Source organism: Anastrepha obliqua, chromosome 4 (assembly GCF_027943255.1).
Source record: "Anastrepha obliqua isolate idAnaObli1 chromosome 4, idAnaObli1_1.0, whole genome shotgun sequence".
Taxonomy (NCBI): Eukaryota; Metazoa; Arthropoda; class Insecta; order Diptera; family Tephritidae; genus Anastrepha; species Anastrepha obliqua.
In genome coordinates this window covers 89580372-89598640 of record NC_072895.1, presented here as the reverse complement: position 1 = coordinate 89598640, position 18269 = coordinate 89580372, and the positions used below count along the sequence as shown (strand labels likewise).

Below are 18269 nucleotides of genomic sequence, written 5' to 3'. Positions count from 1 at the left end.
CGCTCGCTTTCCCATTTATTGTTCCACTTCCTTCAAGCTCCTTCCACCATCAGCTTCTACATATAAATCTAGCGCATTGTGTTTACCCTTTATAGTTGATTGAGGCTACGCCACTGGCAATAATACCACTGGCATCAGCATCAGCATCACCATCAGTAACGGCAACAGCAACAGTAGCAGCAGCAGCAGCAGCAGTAACACAACAACAGCATTGTCAGCCACTTTAGCCAAGCGCAGCGCCATATATCACAGCCTACGTAGCTCTATTCAACTGACACACACACACCATCAATCTATGTAGTGGTAAAAGCTAAGTAAGGCGATTGTGGAAGCTGAGCTGTAGGCTTTCATAGCCATACTTAGGTAGTCAGCCAATTTGACGACACGCTCTTGGGCTGGCATAACATCAATGTATTGTTGTTGGTGTAGCTTGTGTGTCGTGCTTATTGCTACTTTCACGTTGTTTACTTATTGTAATTCTGCCATTCAATTTATGGCAGTATTCGGCGCTTATGCGCTTTTTATTGCCTAATTATTTTAGATGTTTTATTTTTATTTTAACTTTTTCTCATTTATTTTATTTTAGATGAATTTACATTAAATTTTAATATTTCATTTTTATTTAAAAAAAAAATTTTAAATCTTGTGCGTTCAAAAGAAACCTCGGCTCTGGTGCATAAGATCGGTAAGGAGAGAAAACGTTACTTGCTTGCACAAATGGTGCTGGAAATTATAATACATGAAAGTGTTTGGATAACCTTAGCTTTATTTGAAGAATGTTTCATACCGTAGAGATTCCAGAGGTATGCTAATTTTTTGTCAAAAGAATCTGTTTTAATCAAAAATTGCTTAACAGATTAGGTAAAAGAGCTTCTTCATGCGCAGAATATTCCCAATGATGCATTTCTTATAACGTCTGTCTGAGACGATTTTATTACTCCAAACGAGTAAGTCATAAGGGGTATGGCCCATTTATTAATTGCTTTGCTGTCAGCTCATGAAGCTTATGCTTTTTGTTTGCGTAAAGTTCCAAGTCATCAACAAATAGAAGATGGTTGAATGCGTGCTCTCTTATATCTGTTTTGAGTGTAAAGCCGTTTTGCTTATGTGTAAGAAGCCTGCTAAATGGGTTGAGGCCAATGCAGAACCATAGGGGGCTTAAGGCATCCCCTTGGAATATTCCACGATTATTTATTTTATTTTATTTTATTTTAATCTGCTTTACTTAATTTTTTATAATTTATAAATTTTTTTTTCTTATTTTGTATTTTAAGTATATAATTAAACTTTAATTTTAAATAAATTTTTAACTCTAAATTTAATTTTACTTATAGTTTTAATTTCAATTTTTATTTTATTTATCTATTTAATTATTTAATGATTATATTTTAGTTTGGTTTAATTTATTGAATTTTTTATATTTCATTTTAATATTTTTTAATATATTTTTTAAGTTTTTTGTTTTTGTTTTTAAAATATTTGGTCTTTCAACTTAATTTAAATTTTAATTATAAAATAAATTTTGATTTGTGTTATAATCTCAACTTTAATATATTTTAGCTAATTTTGTTTATTTAATTTCGTTTTTTTTTTAATTTATTTTATGTCATTTATTATGTTTTAGTTAAATTTTTTTGACTTAAAATTTATATATATTTAAAATTAAGTTCATATAGTAGTATAATAGAATTATATTATTTTATATATTTAGTAGTATAGTACAATTTTTTGACTATATTTTAGTTGGCTTTATTTTATTTTTCTCTTTTTTTAAGTACTATTCTAATTATTTTTTAGTTTTTGTTTTTTCATTATTTTGTGTTTCAATTAAATTTAAATTTGAATTATAAATTCATTTTTAATTCTAGTTTTAAGCTCAACTTTAATTTATTTGACCTTATTTGGTTTATTTCACTTTGATCTTTTTTTATTCTAATTTAATTTATTTAAATTTATTTTGTGTTGTTATTACTTCAGTTTCTTTTATTCACCTTCCTTTTTATTATTTTAATTCAATTTATTTTATTTCGTTTATTATATTTTAGCTAAATTCATTTTACTTTCGTTTTATATTTTATTTTAAACTTAAAAAGAATTTTTTTACGTACAAGTTTTTTGTTTTTGTTATTGTTTTTTTCTTTAACGATATATTTTGATTTTAGTGGCAAATTTAATTTTAAGCTTTACTTTTTTATTTTATTTCAATTTATTTTATATCATTTATTAAATTTTAATTGAACTATTTTGCTTTCGTTTTATATTTTATTTTAAGTTTTTTTATGTTATATATTTCACGGGTTTTTTTTTAATTTTTTTCTTTAACGATATGTTTTGATTGTGATTGAAAATGTAATTTTAATTCTACTTTAAATCTGAACTTTAATTTATTTTACCTTATTTGGTTTATTTTACTTTAATTTTTATTTTATTTTAATTTAATGTAGTTTATTTTGACTTGATTTCATAATATTTTGATGATATTTTTATGTACATATTTAGTTTATTAATTATTTATTTTTTCTAAATTTTGTTTTATTAGTTTTGATTATCTATTTGAATTATTACTTTTTTTAATTTAATTTAATTTTAATTTTATTATTTGCCTTTCCCTTAATTTTTTGTATTTTTTGCTAACTGTTTTCCCTTTCTTCCTCTTGTTGCTCTTGCTTTTCTTTTTCGTCATTATCGCCGCTTCCCTCTTTAATCTTCTTTCTTTTCTTTATCTTCTTGCTTCCACATCTCTTCATATTTCCCCACTCATTTCCATTTATTTCTATTTATCTATTTGTACTTCCCATTTTTTCCACACTTTTCTATATTTTTTTATCTCCTTACCTAATTTATTACTAAGTATCATATTTCCTTCTATTTCACCGCTATAACTCCTTACCATTCAGTCATACCATCCTTTCGTTTCTGCTTCGTTAACCTATGCTCCCATTTTTCCTTATTTTCTTTCACTTTCCTTTATTTCCCTAACCCTTCCGTATCTTCGACATTTTCTTCTTGTTTCGTTTTCTCCTCACTGGTTTCAGTTCATACTCTTACCCACTTTATCTTTTTATTACCTGCATGATTATTGCAGAAGTTGGAGGGATAAAAATTAGATATAGTTGAACACCTTTAGTGAGACACCGGAGGAACACTTAATGATGATATATTTCCAAATTGTATGGCAAACATTTTTGAAGTGCAAATTAAGCCCTTAAAATGATTTAAATGTTTTTTTTTTTTTTTCATTTCTCTCGAAAACCCACCTGCTCAGGAGGTAACGATTTAAGATGCTCTAACGGTATTGCAACAATGTCATGCATTGCACTGCTTGTCTCAGACTTGCCTATTCCATATCCAGCCTTTTGTTATAGGTTTATACGCAGCTTTTAACAGAGTTATTGGGGCCTCTCATATCAAAAGGTCACCTAGTTGCGACTTAGGCTTTGAGTTGTTCACCACCCATCACAATACAGCTTAAGCTCGCTCCAAAAACTAAATAGCATTAGGCTTAGTCATATGCGCTGGTATCTTTTTACTTGTTTATTTTGCTCCACGCGCTGGTGTGAGTTCGTAGTAAATGACAAAGCTCATATTCTGACGCGACGGCTAATACCGCTAAACTACTTTTATTAGATTTGCTGCTATAATAATTCCACTTAAAAGTTAATTCATATATACAACCTAATCATATAATAATAAATTACGAACTATATTGAACTTGTTGAGCATATCCATTCATATCTAAAAGTGTACAGTACCTCATTCAACCGCGAATATCCTTTCAGTGCTCATTTCCTATAAATACATAGAAAAACACGAGCTACCATAATTGCTGTCCTATTGACAACTCTCCTATTGATCAACTAACGACCGCATACAAAGCTAAGTATGCATATGTATGTATATAATATACTACGGTCAATATGTGCCTGCACACTTATTTGTAGTTGCATTTTTTCTACTGTACTTATACGTGCACAAAAATGTATGTCACTCGCATTCATTTTGTGCTTTCCAAATTTTATAGAACTTTAATTTTTCTCCACTTGCCCTTAGCGCTCATCAGCTCACACTCATGCAATCCAATTTATATACAAACAAACAAAATATCCAATTCTCATAACGTTTCACTCTCTACTCTCCAATACATACATTCACATTCACAAGGCTATATACAAAATTATTTGTACGTGTGATTGTGTATGCTTAAAACTGCTGCATTAAACACCTCTCTTCTTTCTGTAGCTGCTACCGTTCATGGCAACTGTTTCATGAAGCCCGAAAAAGTTCATTCATTGATTATGAAATCAATTCTAGTAAGAGCGCATACAGTGGGGAGTGTAGTACATTGAGCAACTCAATATTGAATGGCACACACATACAGATATAAGTATATGATATTCGTACACTGTAACAGAATATTTCAAATATAAAAATTGTTTCTGCCTTGCTGGGATATTTCTCCCATATTTGCTACTACACCTATGAATTTGAGCGCCACAATGACTAATATTATGATTAAAGTGTGACAAGTTGTGGTGTTGTTTATTTACCATATCTGCATAGAGTAGGTTGAATATATGTGTGTGTATTAGTACTCTCAGTTACAGACGCCACTGTGTGTGGAAATATAGTCAATGAAGCGTTTCACTGAAGGCCACTTAAGATGACGGCACAGCACAGAGTAGAAGAAAAAAAAAACAAAGAGCCACATACATTTACCATACACAAGATAAGTATGGCTGCATTATGTGTGTGTGTGTATGTGTGTGATCGTTTATGTATAAGTATTTGCAGTACTAACACATACCCACTTTACTAATACGCACACACATGCTTCGTGTATGGTTTATTCAATTAAATGGTTAGTTGTAGGTAAAATGAAGACCGCTTTTGCCAAGCATAGTTCTGGGCTGGCTGGTAAGCGGTTTAATGTTAAGAAAATGTGCGCCTCCATAGCTGGTGTGGAAAATGAATAACAATAACTTAAGTGTCACTGTAAGATGAAAGAAAAATATGTAAAAAAAGACAAAAATACAAAAAAACAAAGACAAATTTGTAAGTATATTCGTGAGTGAAAATTTTTATGAATGAAATAAGTTTGCTTTGCAGTAATCTCAGCATTTCTAGTAGATTTTTAGGCATCATTCATGTATGTATTATAAGTAAGAAAAGCTGCTTACGCAAAAACCCTTATTCTATTAATAGGATTGAGAGAGATATCAGACGAAAATCAACACTTTTTTTTGTTATACACATTTTGGGTCATACAAATACACTTTGACTAACTCTAACGGCCGATTGACAAAATCTGCTATGCCCAATAAAACAAAAAGTTCTATGAATATATGAATACTCACACGATTGCAAATGTTGATTTTCAGTTATTACGTAAACTCTATAGTAGTTGCCTACAAGCGGATGTATTTATATATGAAAACCTACATAGTTATGTAATACATACAGATATGTTCCAGGTCAAATTTCGCAAAAAAAAAAAATTGGTTTTGCCAATCGAATTTTAAATTTATTTAGAATGCGCCATATTTTTGTTCATACTTTTGTACCAGTTAGGCCGCATTAGTGTCAGTCAAATACCGCAATAGCTAAAGCTTAAAATGTTTGCTATTTTTGCTGAAAGATTGCTGACCAGCATATGGACAATGGTTGGCAGCAGATGTGGTGAGAGCTGTAGGATTATCTGAGTTTCGAGGTGAGCTAGTCTTTTTTCCATTTTTTTTTAAACATTTGAGCATTATAGCTCATAGGGACTGCTAGTGCATATCAACGTACTACATCTCAAATTTATTGAACCATGTGGCTCGAGAGACTTCCGTAAAGTTTTTGCTCTTAGAAGCAAAGGGTCATGCAAAGCTTAGTAGTACACGCAGCGGTTAATATGTGATGCGGCACTATCTCTCACAGAAGGATTAATATAAAAAAATACTAAAATATAAAGGGTGGTTAAGTTTCAAGGGCCGGTGTTGATTTTTAACAAAATACAATATTTTTATGAAATTATTGTAATTTGTCTTTATTATGACAATACTGTTATAACTCAATTACGGTCAAATGGCTGCTGCGGCCTCGGCGGTACACCTCCATCCGATGGTCCAAATTTTCGATGACGCTGAGGCATAATTGAGGTACTATGCCGTTAATGTGCCGAATTATCTCATCCTTTAGCTCTTGAATTGTTGCTGGCTTATCAACGTACACCTTTTTTTTCAAATAACTCCAAAGAAAGAGGTCCAACGGTGTCGTTGACATTTAGGTGTGGTTCACATTCAACATTGGCCCTTGAAATTTAACCACCCTTTACAATAATATTAAAAAATATTTTTTTTCCAAACATTACCACATACCTATTTTATACCGTTACACAAAACAGAAATATTGTTGGGGTGAATTGCTTTTTTATTATAAGCTCATGGCATTTATTTGAATAAGATATCCGACTTGTGTCCGCCGCGACCTGAGTTACATGACCCATTCGATTGGTCGAATTGCTCACTACTTTTCCTAATAAATCTGAATGAGCTCAAACAGCAAAAATGCAACGCAAATGATGGTCATTTGGCTTCAATTCTTGCACGAGCCGTATTTTATAGGCACGCAAGCCATGACCGTTACATAAAATTTTCCACTTAGTCGAAGGACAAAGCCCAACAAGTTGAGAACGAGAAAGAATCGACATTTGGGCGTTCTCTTCAGCACTTCAAGTCCATGACCTTAGTTTTCAAAGTAAATTTTCCCAAAATTTGAAACTTCAATCGTAATTTTTTCAAAAACCAATATGCAAAGTTTTAAATTTTGCTCAAAATTCATTGAGTTTCATCATTTTTTTTCTTTTCAATTCAACTCCATGAACTTAGTTTTCAAAGTAATTTTCCACAAAATTTCAAACTTCAATCATGATTTTTTCAAAAAATCTGCAAATTTTGTTTAAAATTTTACTCAAAATTCAATAAGTTTCCTAATTTTTTATTTTCATAATTTTTTGATTTTCAATTCAACTCCATGAACTTAGTTTTCAAATTAAATTTCCACAAAATTTCAAACTTTAGTCAGAGTTTTTTCAAAAACCAATCTGCAAAGTTTTAAATTTTGCTCAAAATTCAATGAGTTTCATAAATTTTTTATTTTCATATTTTTTTATTTTCAATTCAACTCCATGAACTTAGTTTTCAAAGTAAATTTCCACAAAATTTCAAACTTCAATCAGGATTTTTTCAAAAACCAAACCGCAAATTTTGTTTAAAATTGTGCTCAAAATTCAATGAATTTTATTATTTTTTCATTTTTTTAATCACTTGTACATTTGAAATTCATATCAGGTAAACACATATTTTTACAAGATTTTCCACTTAGATTCCATTTCATTGCCTTGCCTTCAAATAAGAAAAGTTCTTCCGGCCACCAAATTTGTTTATTATTATAATTTTTCTTTATTTTATGTTTTTATTTTTTATTTTTTTTAAGATATACATTTCATATTTTAATATTCAAATTTTATTAGCATCGTTAATTCATTCTAACTGTCTACATTTTTCCCACAACACTAACATTTTTAAGGTATATATGTAAAGCAAAAAAAGCCACCCCTGAAATATGCTTCAAATCACGTTTGGCAAATGTGCGACCTGTGACTGCCGACGTTAAGGGAAAAATTTTGCTTGCCAACATTCATTACATTCTTCAACATAAAGAACTCAGAGTTTTTTTTTGAAATTTTTATGCTCTCTTTTTTGACATTTTCTACACGATTTCTGCGTTTATATTTCTCAATTCACTTTACTGTGGCCACTTTTATTGCATTAGGGAGTAGATGTTTGCGCTTAGGTACATGCATTTGTACTTAGCAAAATCTGCTGACAAAGGTGGCAAGTGCAAAGGGACAACAGAATTATTTAATTGGTTTTAACTGCCTGAAGAAAAATCTTTAAGCATATTTTCGTGTGAGCAAAGTAATTGGCAGAGTATTTCAAAAAGACAAAAGCTAATTTCAGTGTATGGTCGTTTTCTGTTTAGAATTATTCGAGCCAGGTTGAATTCTTACAAACAAATTGGGTATGAAGAAAATGATTTCATAAGTGTGACTTTGAACTAAAACTACAATGACAGGAGAATGTGTTATCTCTCTCCTTTCCTGTGAAGTAACCATAAGTCAGAAGCGCAGGCGACGTATCGATGTTTCTTTAGTAGCTTCGCGCAGCAGCCACTTTGAACCAAAGCTATTATTGTTGTTTATAAATGATATTTGTATTGTCAAAGAGCATTTTGACAAATTTTGTGTATTTTTAATAAATTAGAGAATTGGAAAATTTTCAAAAAATTTATATTCTTTGCTTTATTTAGAAGATTTCCTAACAACTTAAAAGTTACATAATGAAGGGATTAAGGTGAGAAAAATAATTAAATGCTTCCATTTTGAATTTTGGCACAGAAGCTTTCAGTCAATGTGCTCAGTAGCGAATAAATTCAAGTTGAATAAATCTAAAGTAGAAATTTTAATGCATTTTTGCGTTTGAATATTTTTTATAAGTCGAATAAATCTTAAGTAGAAATTTGAATGGATTTTAGCGTTTGAATATTTTTTTTATAAATTGTTTCAATTTTTTATTATATTTTATGTTTTTCTTGCCTTTGTGCAATAGTTTTTCAAAAATATTTTTATTTTAATTTTCCTTTTTACTTTACTTGGAATTTCAAATACCTACACGGTGGCGCAAATTAGTCATTCATTTATGATTTTAAGCAACTTTTCTACTAAAAAAAAAATATCTTAAGTGAAGGAAATCTTTATTTTCACCTTTACGTACTCCATTGCTTGTCTGTTTGTATACTGCAGCTGTCTAACTCACAAGTGTCAGATATGACTGACATACGACGTCATTTAAAAAAAAATTATAAATCTTCCGATAGAGTGATTAATTTTGCGCCACTGTGTGTGCTCACAATTACATTCTGCATGGAAATATGTTAGATTTTTTTGATGCATTACAGTTTTTGATAAACAAATTTTCCGGGATTTTTGTTTTTTAGAAAATCTCAAATTTCTTTAAAAAATTTAAAAAGTTATTTTTATTTCAAAAATGTTCTAAGTACTTCCATAGCTACATATATATTAGGGCGGGTCGATTTAAAAATCGCCCATTGCTCTGTGAAAATCATATTCTAGGGATCAAAATAAAAACTTTGCCGTAGGAATCTTGCCTCTAAAACGAATTCTGATGTCCCCCAATTTGGGTCGAACGAAAAATCCCACTTTGACCCATTTAGAGTGCTCCAATCGAGTCCAAATGTATGACCGACCCCCACTAACTTTCGACGTCCGATCCACCCATGGCAGTGGCACACCCCCTGGAACTCCCCTGGGGGATTCCCCATACAATCATTTCAAAATATCACCATTTTTGGCCTTTACATGAGAAAAGAAACTAAAAAGTTCGACCCAAATTGGTGGACATCAGAATTCGTTTTAGAGGTATGGTTCCTTCGGCAAAGTTTCTTATTTTGATCCCTAGAATATGAATTTCACAGAGCAATGGGCGATTTTTTTGCCACCCCACAAATCGACCCGGCCTACTATATATATATATATATAACTGGCGCGTACACCCTTTTTGGGTGTTTGGCCGAGCTCCTCCTCCAATGTGGTGCGCGTCTTGTTGTTGTTCCACAAATGGAGGGACCCACAGTTTCAAACCGACTCCGAAAGGTAGATATTTTTTTTTATGAGGAGCTTTTTCATGGCAGAAATACAATCGGAGGTTTGCCATTGCCTGCCGAGGGGCGACCGCTATTAGAAAAAATGTTTTTCTTAATTTTGGTGTTTCACCGAGATTCGCCCCTAAAAATTCAAGGCCAAAAAATTTAAAGCCAAGGTATGGGCGGTTGGAAATTCCTTCGCAGAAGGTTAACTTCGCATGATTTTTTTTTTTTTTTTTCAAGCAGACCCATAATGAAATTTTCCAGAGAATATATGTGGAATTTTTTAATCATCCACCTGTTTTTTACAGCATATTTTACGTGCTTGACAAACAAAGTGACAAAAAGGCCCATTATATAATGCATTTAAATAGTTGATAAAAAAATGCCCCTATTTTTTTTTATATGCCTCACCATTGGTTTTAGTTCTGATTGATACTTTAAACGTTATCTGGAGTTTTTCGAAACAACTTTAGTCACAAATATGGAAGCGTAATTTGACGACCTTCATAGATCAAACACTTGGAGGGTTTTGATGAATGCATCAGACGTCGTCGTTATGCGAACGAATTTTGTATCCCCAAAAATTATGTGGTATAGTGAAATAGGAAAATTAATTTTTTTTCCATCGTGAATTAAAAATGGGTGCGCACCCTTTCCAAAAAAACTTTATCGAAGATAAGCAGTTCATACGCCATTTCATTTTAATTACTTTAAAAATTGTATGCGTGACTACAGAACTGATTTGTACGGGACTACCATTCAGTGGCTTCGGGCTCGCATTTGGAAGAAAAAATTAAAGAATATAAATAAATGTAATAGCAATCAATCCTTTTCAGGTAATGGCAAATCTTTGCTATGGAAAATCTTTCCATGGAAACTCTCCATCCAGTTTTTGGGTAAAATCAAGTCATACTCAAAAAGAAACTAAGCCAACTACCTCAGGTTTTTTTATTTACATTTTGTGCAATAACGCACCGACCTCAGAATTTTGAAACATTTAATTTTTCTGATGAAAAACACTCCCATCATAAGCCTGCTTTATTCGCCCCTACAGTGACTTCTTAAATCAGCTTCAGCGATGAGAATAGAAAGCGAATTTTTTTCGAGTATTGAGTAACCTACTTTATTTTTGACTAATTTCGTAACCGAAAATGTCTAACAAACCTGTACGCATTCAGTCTAAAAGGGTGACAATGCCCCAAATAAAGTCATCGCTTCTAGAAATACAACTAATAATTTGCGCGCTAGTAACCAGCTGCCTTCCAGGAATCATAAACCACTGCTCCCACCACTTGACTTTCTCTGCCAACTAAATTGTGTATATTTCCTTCTTCCATACACTCCTCCAGCTTATCCGCGGTATTGTAATTGCGCATTTTTTCGAGCACATTTGACACTTTAAATGGCTGAAAGTGAACCCACGTCAATTAGCGCCCTCAAGCGTGCAATAAATGTGAGGGAGAGTCATTCGGTTCAAATTCGTCCACGCTTTTTAAATGGGAGGCGTGTTATGCGCGCACAGGGAGCGGAAAAGTGAGGCGACATTTAAATAAATTCAAAAACAAAAAAGACCAAGAATTCGTAAAGCAAATAAGGAGCAGTTAAACAAGGAGCAGTGAAAAATGAGTGCACAAGGCAAAAAAGCAACAACGTCAGGACAATTGAGTGCAGATACACTTGTGGTCATAATGAAAGCAGTGCAAAATACTGCACAGTTTGCGCTATTTTTTGTATTTTATTCAGTTTTTTATTTATTTATTTTTTTTTAAATTGTTATAAACTATCAAATTTCAATGAAAACTATTTAACTCAATTTTACCTAGCTAGTAGTCCATAGATGTCGCTAGGAGTATTTTTAAACCTTCCCAAATGTCTTGTTTTTTTTTGTCTGCCATCTGTCAACAATATTCAATTCATTGTTTGTTACGCGTCATACAACAATGCATTTTTGTCACTCTTAAAAATGTCCAATTTCGTGCCTTCAAACTACGATTTGCGGATATCGTTGATTTTCTGTTATCAATTGAAGAAAAACGCTTGTCAAGCTCATCAAATGCTGATAGAAGCTTATGGTGGACATGCTCTAAGTAGAGCACAGTGCTTCAGCTGGTTTGAAAAATTTCGAAGTGGTGATTTTAGCATGGAGAACGAGGACCGTGGCCGCCACCGAAAAAGTTTGAGGACGCCGAATTGTAAGCATTGTTGGATGAATATGATGGTCAAACGGAAGAAATGATGGCAGAGCAGTTGGGAGTGACCCACAAAACCATTTGCACACGTTCGAAAGACATGGGCATGATTTCAAAGGTTGGAAGCTGGGTGCCGCATGAACTGACTGAAAGGCATTAAGAGAACCGAAAAACCACTTGTGAAATGCTGACCTCCCGGTTCAAAAGGAAGTCTGTTTTGCATCGAATCGTTACGGATGATGGAAAATGGGTGTATTTCTCCAATCCTAAGCGTAAACGATCGTATGGTCCGCCCGGCCACAAGCCAAAAACAACGGCCAAACCAAATCGCTTCGGCCGCAAGGCAATGCTGTGTGTTTTCTGGAATCAGCGTGGTATGATTTGGTACGAGCTATTAAAACCAGGTGAAACAGTTGACGGTACACGCTACCAACGACAATTGGCCGATTTGAGCAGCGCAATACAGCGAAAACGCCCAGAATATGCCGATCGGCATGATGAAAATGCACCGCCACATCGAATAAGAGCGACCCGGGAATTGGTGGAGACGTGCGATTGGGAACCGCTTGGGCATGCGGCTTACTCCCCAGACTTGGCGCCTTCCGATTATCATTTGTTTGCATGGATGGGCCACGCACTTTCCGAGCAGCGCGCAATTCTCCCGAAGAAGTCGAAAAATGGCTCGATAATTGGTTTGCGGCCAAAAGCGGCCAATTTTTTTGGCGCGGCATCAACAAATTGCCTGAGAGATTGGAAAAATGTGTCGCTAGCGATGGCTATTATTTTGAAGATAAAATTCGTTAATAAACGTTTGAAATTGAAAAAAAGTCTCTTTTCATAAGTATACACATGTACAAAGTTGTAGCAAATTAAAAAAACTTAGTCAGAATTTTTCGAAAAAATTTTATATGCAGTTTTTTAGCCCAGTCAATTCTGATATACCTACAAGGTGGCACAAAATTAATCCTCCAATTTTTTTTAATAACTTTTTCACTAACCAAAAAAAATTATTTTGAATAGTAAGAATCTTTATTTTCTTTATAGTCGCAAGGCAAGCAATGCACCCTGTTTGGAGTGGATTTGTAATGTAGTTCTTTAATTTCTTCCTCAATAAATCTTTCTTATTTTTAAATGTTTTCTACCCGATTTGCTAACTTAGTCTCCCCTAAGATTTTTTTTATAGTTCCTATCACAATCTGGATAAGTACTTTTTTACTGAGTTTGTTAGTTTCATACACAATTTACGCGTTGCGCACTCGTCTTTTTAAAAAGATTTCAACATATCGAAATATTATCGGAAGAAAATTTGGAACATGGATGTTAATCAAGGAACCCCGTAATTCCGAACATTTTTAAGTCCCTAAAAATTCCGAGATCATTTCCAAGCAATCCCTAGATTTTTGTGATTTTTAATTTCTTCGGCAACAAAGGAAATGGAAACATTTAGAAATGGAAACAGAAAAATTTATTATAATAGCAATAGAAACCATAACGACTTTATATCTTTTAGCAAATATGGATATGCTTGAACGTGTTTGTTTTTGCTTTCGTTTTAATAAAAAAATCAATATAAAGGGTAGTTAAATTTCAAAGGCCGATACTGAATGTAAACCATACTTAAAAGTCAAGTGTTCTTCTACATTCCATTTCATATTTTTCAATTTCAGACTCAATTTGAATCATGGAAAGATACACAATCGAGCAACGCGTTAAAGTTATTCAGGCTTATTATGAAAACGGGCGTTCAAATCAAAATGCATATCGCGCACTTCGTGAAGAAAATCATCTTCAGTGATGAGGCACATTTTTACCTCAGTGGATTCGTCAATAAGCAGAATTGCCACATTTGGGCGAATGATAATCCAGGAGTGATTGTCGAAAAACCAATGCACCAACAAAGGTGCGGTTTATGGGCCGGCGGCATCATTGGGCCGTATTTTTTTCAATGAGGCCGGTGAGGCAGTTACTGTGAATAATGTTCGCTATCGTGAAATGATAACGAAGTTTTTATAGCCTGAATTGGAAGATATGGACGTAGACGATATGTGGTTTCAACAGGACGGATCCACTTGTCACACAGCTAACGAAACTATGGCTCTTTTGCGCGAAAAATTTGATGGCCGAATAATCTCAGGTCGCGCCGATGTCAATTGGCCGCCAAGATCATGTGATTTGACACCGTTGGACCTCTTTTTTTGGAGCTATTTGAAAGAAAAGGTGTACGTCGATAAGCCACAAACAATTCAAGAGCTAAAGGATGAGATAATTCGGCACATTAACGGCATAGAACCTCAATTATGCCTCAGCGTCATCGAAAATTTGGACCATCGGATGGAGGTGTGTCGCCGATGCCACGGCGGTCATTTGGCCAATATTTTATTTTGTACGTAATTGAGCCGTACTAATATTAGCATAGTAAGGAGAAATGGCAATAATTTCTGAAAAGAGTTGTAGTTATTCAAAATCAACACCGGCCCTTGAAACTTAACCACCCTTTAAGAAACTTGTACTGCCTTACTTGACTTTATAATCAACCAATTTGCTTTGGGTTTAATTTTTTTACTAAATAAAAAGTAAAATATTGTGAGTGATTAAAACCTTTATTTTGACCATTACGCGCTCCATTGCTTGTCTGCTGTATACTGCAGTTCGCCATTTGCTAAAATTATAAATCTTTCGTGAGAGTGATTAATTTTACTCAATTACATTCTGCATGGAAATACGTTAGATTTTTTTTGATACTTTCCTTTTTTTATAAAAAATTTTCGCGAGTTTTTTTTTCTAAAAAATTGTAAATTTCTGTAAAATAACAAAAAAAAGATTTAAATCATATTAAAACATAATTCCTATATTAAAAATGCTCTACGTACTTCCATAGCTATTCACATATCGCACCCTAAATACAAAAGGGTCACAACTCAAAATGTACTTCTGCTCAAATATGAATGAGACGTTATCAATAAATATCCGCGGATGACATATGGCAAAAATAAATTTTTTGTTTTTTGGTAGGACTGTTATAAGCTTACATGGCAAATTTCAGTGTGATATGTCACATAGTTTGTTTTCTGTGCTACTGTAAACAAGTCAAGCTCGAGTGTGGAAAATTTTGAGTTGTGACCCTTTTGTATTTAGGGTGCGATATGTATGTATATAAAATTGTGAAAAAAAAAATTCGCCCATAGTGAGATTTTCCAAGGACTACAGGTATATTTGCAGAATGTTTTAACCCTCTACCTCTTTTTTACCACGATATTTTACATATAAAATTTTCAAATAAAATGGCAAAAAGACATAAATCTTCCATGAGAGCGATTAATTTTGCGCCGCCCAGTAGCATTGTACTAGTTTATAGTGACTCAAGGTTCGCGTTGATTTTTGATAATTTTTTTTTTTGTTTTTTTGTTGATGGTATTATGCATTTCCATCCGTATAACGAAATTTTTTTTTTGAATGGAGAGAATGCACTAGACCGCCAGAAAAAAAATTGTCAAAAATCAGGGCAATTTTTGAAGCACCTCAAACTTGCACTTTGTTACATTAGAATTTAATGAACTATGAAACTGTATACTCGGATTTTCTTTTTAATTCTGTTTAAAAACTTGAAAGAATTTTAAATAAAATTGAATATTTTAAACTTTTGTACAAACTTTGAAGCTTTTGTATGGTTTTGTTATACTATAAACTGTATTTTTATAAAAAAAAAAATGTTTAATTAAATAACTTTTGAAACTTTTAGTTGTTTGATTTCTTTATAATATACTATAAACCATATTTTTTGAAAAAAAAAAACGAAAACTAAAAAAAAATTACATCAAAACAGAAACTTTAAGTTGTATGGTTTTGTTGTATTATAAACCATATTTTTTAAATTAATTAAATAAAAATAAATAACTGTTCAAAACCTTTCAATTTATTGCGCTGCTCTTATTGCGCACGCAAGTGTGTGTGTATATATGTTCGTCCACGTACTTATGTAGACAGCGAATATTTTATATTTTTGTTATCTCTTTTGCCATTGCTTCTCCATACCAGCAGCCGGTGTCCTTACGTTGCTGACCAACAGGCGTGTCGAATGCGTTGAGTGATGGATAACACATGTTCCATATTCAATGTATGTATGTATGTGTGCGTGTGTACACAAATTCAAACACATCCACTCAAATAATGTGAAAGTGTGTATTGAAAATAATTATTATTGAGGTTATGTACATATTCGTATGTTGGCGAGCACCCGTTTCATGTTTTTTTGTTTTCTCTAATTGTAATGTTGCGCAATTTTTGCCTGTCATCGCTTTCGACTTGCCACTCATTCATGTCCGTTCCGCCCAGTTATCATTACATTTCATTGTAAATGAATTTTACGAATTTTTACTAAAAGACTCCTTTGCACCCATATTTAGCCTTTGTTAGCCATATACTAATTTAATTAGAAATAGAAACAATTAAATCGCAAATCATTCTTAAACTCACGTAATTATGTAGACTGGTTTGTTAAGCATTCAAGCATTTATCGCATGTCGGCCAGTCATTCTGCGCCATGCATAATTTTTTGATCATTTCATCATATTTAATTTTATAATTTTCTTTGAATTGTTTCGAGAAACAGCAACTTTATGCTAGGGTCCAAGGTGCAGAAGGTTAGGAAGAGCGTGACGAGATTATGGGTGCAATAAACCTACTAAAGCGAGCACTTTGTGAGAAATCAATGTGTCTGCAAATGATAATTAGAAGGGTCTATGCAGAAATACAAACGTTTTTTCAATGCTTGGAATGCCCCAGTACTAAGATTTTTCAGCCTCTACAAGCGCACTTCTTAACTTATTATCCTATTGGTCGAATTACTTGGGCATTACTACGTATGTATGGGCTTTTATTCTATATAGGCTCTTAATATACTTATGAGCTCTCATTCATACCTAAATAAATTATAATACCTTCGACCTGGGATGAGTCGTTCAGGCAAAGCCAAGCGCTCCTTCAGTAAGACTTCTAATTTTGGTCGAAATATCGCCAAATAAATTTAACAAATAAATAAAAGCAATAATTTAGTTTCCCGTTTTATTGTTAATCCATACCTGAGCTCACAAAATAAAACCACGGAAATTACAATACTCGTACCTTTATGCAAAAGTGCAAGCTGACATAATAAATAATATCCATTAGAAGAAGCTCAAAGTCTAAGTATTACAGTCCGTAATTTTACTTCAACTATTATATTTATAACACAGTTTTTTTTAATTCTTTAGCCAACTTAAATCAAGATATACAGAGACATACAGCTATCGTCGTGCAGCGATTTAGAAATCCCTATTTTCTTAAATGCGCCCGTTCATTCGTTCATAAGATTCGACGTGAATTGGAAGCATCGGGCGGTGATGCAGAGCCTGTTGTAAAAATTAAAAAACACTCCATACATTCTGGCATGATTTGTCCGATCTGCGAAATTCATTCAACAAGTGCAAGTGGTCATTGACGAGAGGGCTCTTCAAAATCAGTTAAGGAGCTGTTTCTCAGCATCTTAACTACCGAGTTGTACATGAAGACAACCTATATAAATCCTTTGCAGAAAATAGTTTATGTCGAAGCAAGCACCAAAACAGCGGGTTATCTCACCAAAACGCCTTATAAATTAAAGTAAACACTCTGAGGGGCCTGAGATGGTATTGGTTTTTTCAGACAAACCGCAGAAATGACCAGAATCACTGAGATGAATTATGAATATTATCAATCACAGAAGTGGCAGATGGCTGCATTTCACTCCTACAGAGTAACCGTTGGTTAAATTAAAAAAAAAACAATAACGATTTAATACACTAACACAGTTAGCAGTACTCGTAGCGTAAACGCCTATGAAAGAACCAATAAAAATTGTTGCATATCTTAAGGAGCATTGATGAACTGTTATATTTGCTATTTCAGTATTTGTTCACATTTTACGTTCTTTTTATGTAAGTATTTTCTGAGAAGACCTATATTAAAATTTTTCAAAGAATAATTTTGTAGAACATTTAGTTTATCTAGCGACCTCGTAAATGCTCTTTTTTACAAAGTTTTCTAAAAAATGGTCAAAGCGTCCCTATTTTGAGCGAGCTAATGGTCTACTGTATTCTAAAAAAATATTCTTGGTGAAATTCTACAACGCATATCCAAACAAGTGGTTTCCCTCAGATAAGCATTTGAATTAGTTTTTACACTTTTCCGAAAAGCTGCCCGTACATAAAAAAAATTCACCTGAGAATGCAAAAAGCTTTCAGAGTTTTACCAAATGGTGCTAATACTTTTATTCTAAACTAGTTTCAGTGACGTAAAATTTTTTTATTTATTATTTATTTATTTATTTATTCCTTTATTCCAGTATTTCTAACAATC

The 18269-nt window shown here is 32.9% G+C and overlaps 1 protein-coding gene across 1 annotated transcript in view; it reads right to left on the bottom strand.

The window, feature by feature from the left end:
- Positions 1-4980: 4980 nt before the first annotated feature.
- The window catches only part of LOC129244267 (transcriptional regulator ovo), a 46591-nt gene continuing 33302 nt past the window's right edge, over positions 4981-18269 (bottom strand). The window contains exon 4 of the mRNA XM_054881884.1: positions 4981-4990. Coding sequence (XP_054737859.1) covers positions 4981-4990 — 10 coding nt within the window. The remainder of the gene's footprint in view (positions 4991-18269) is intronic.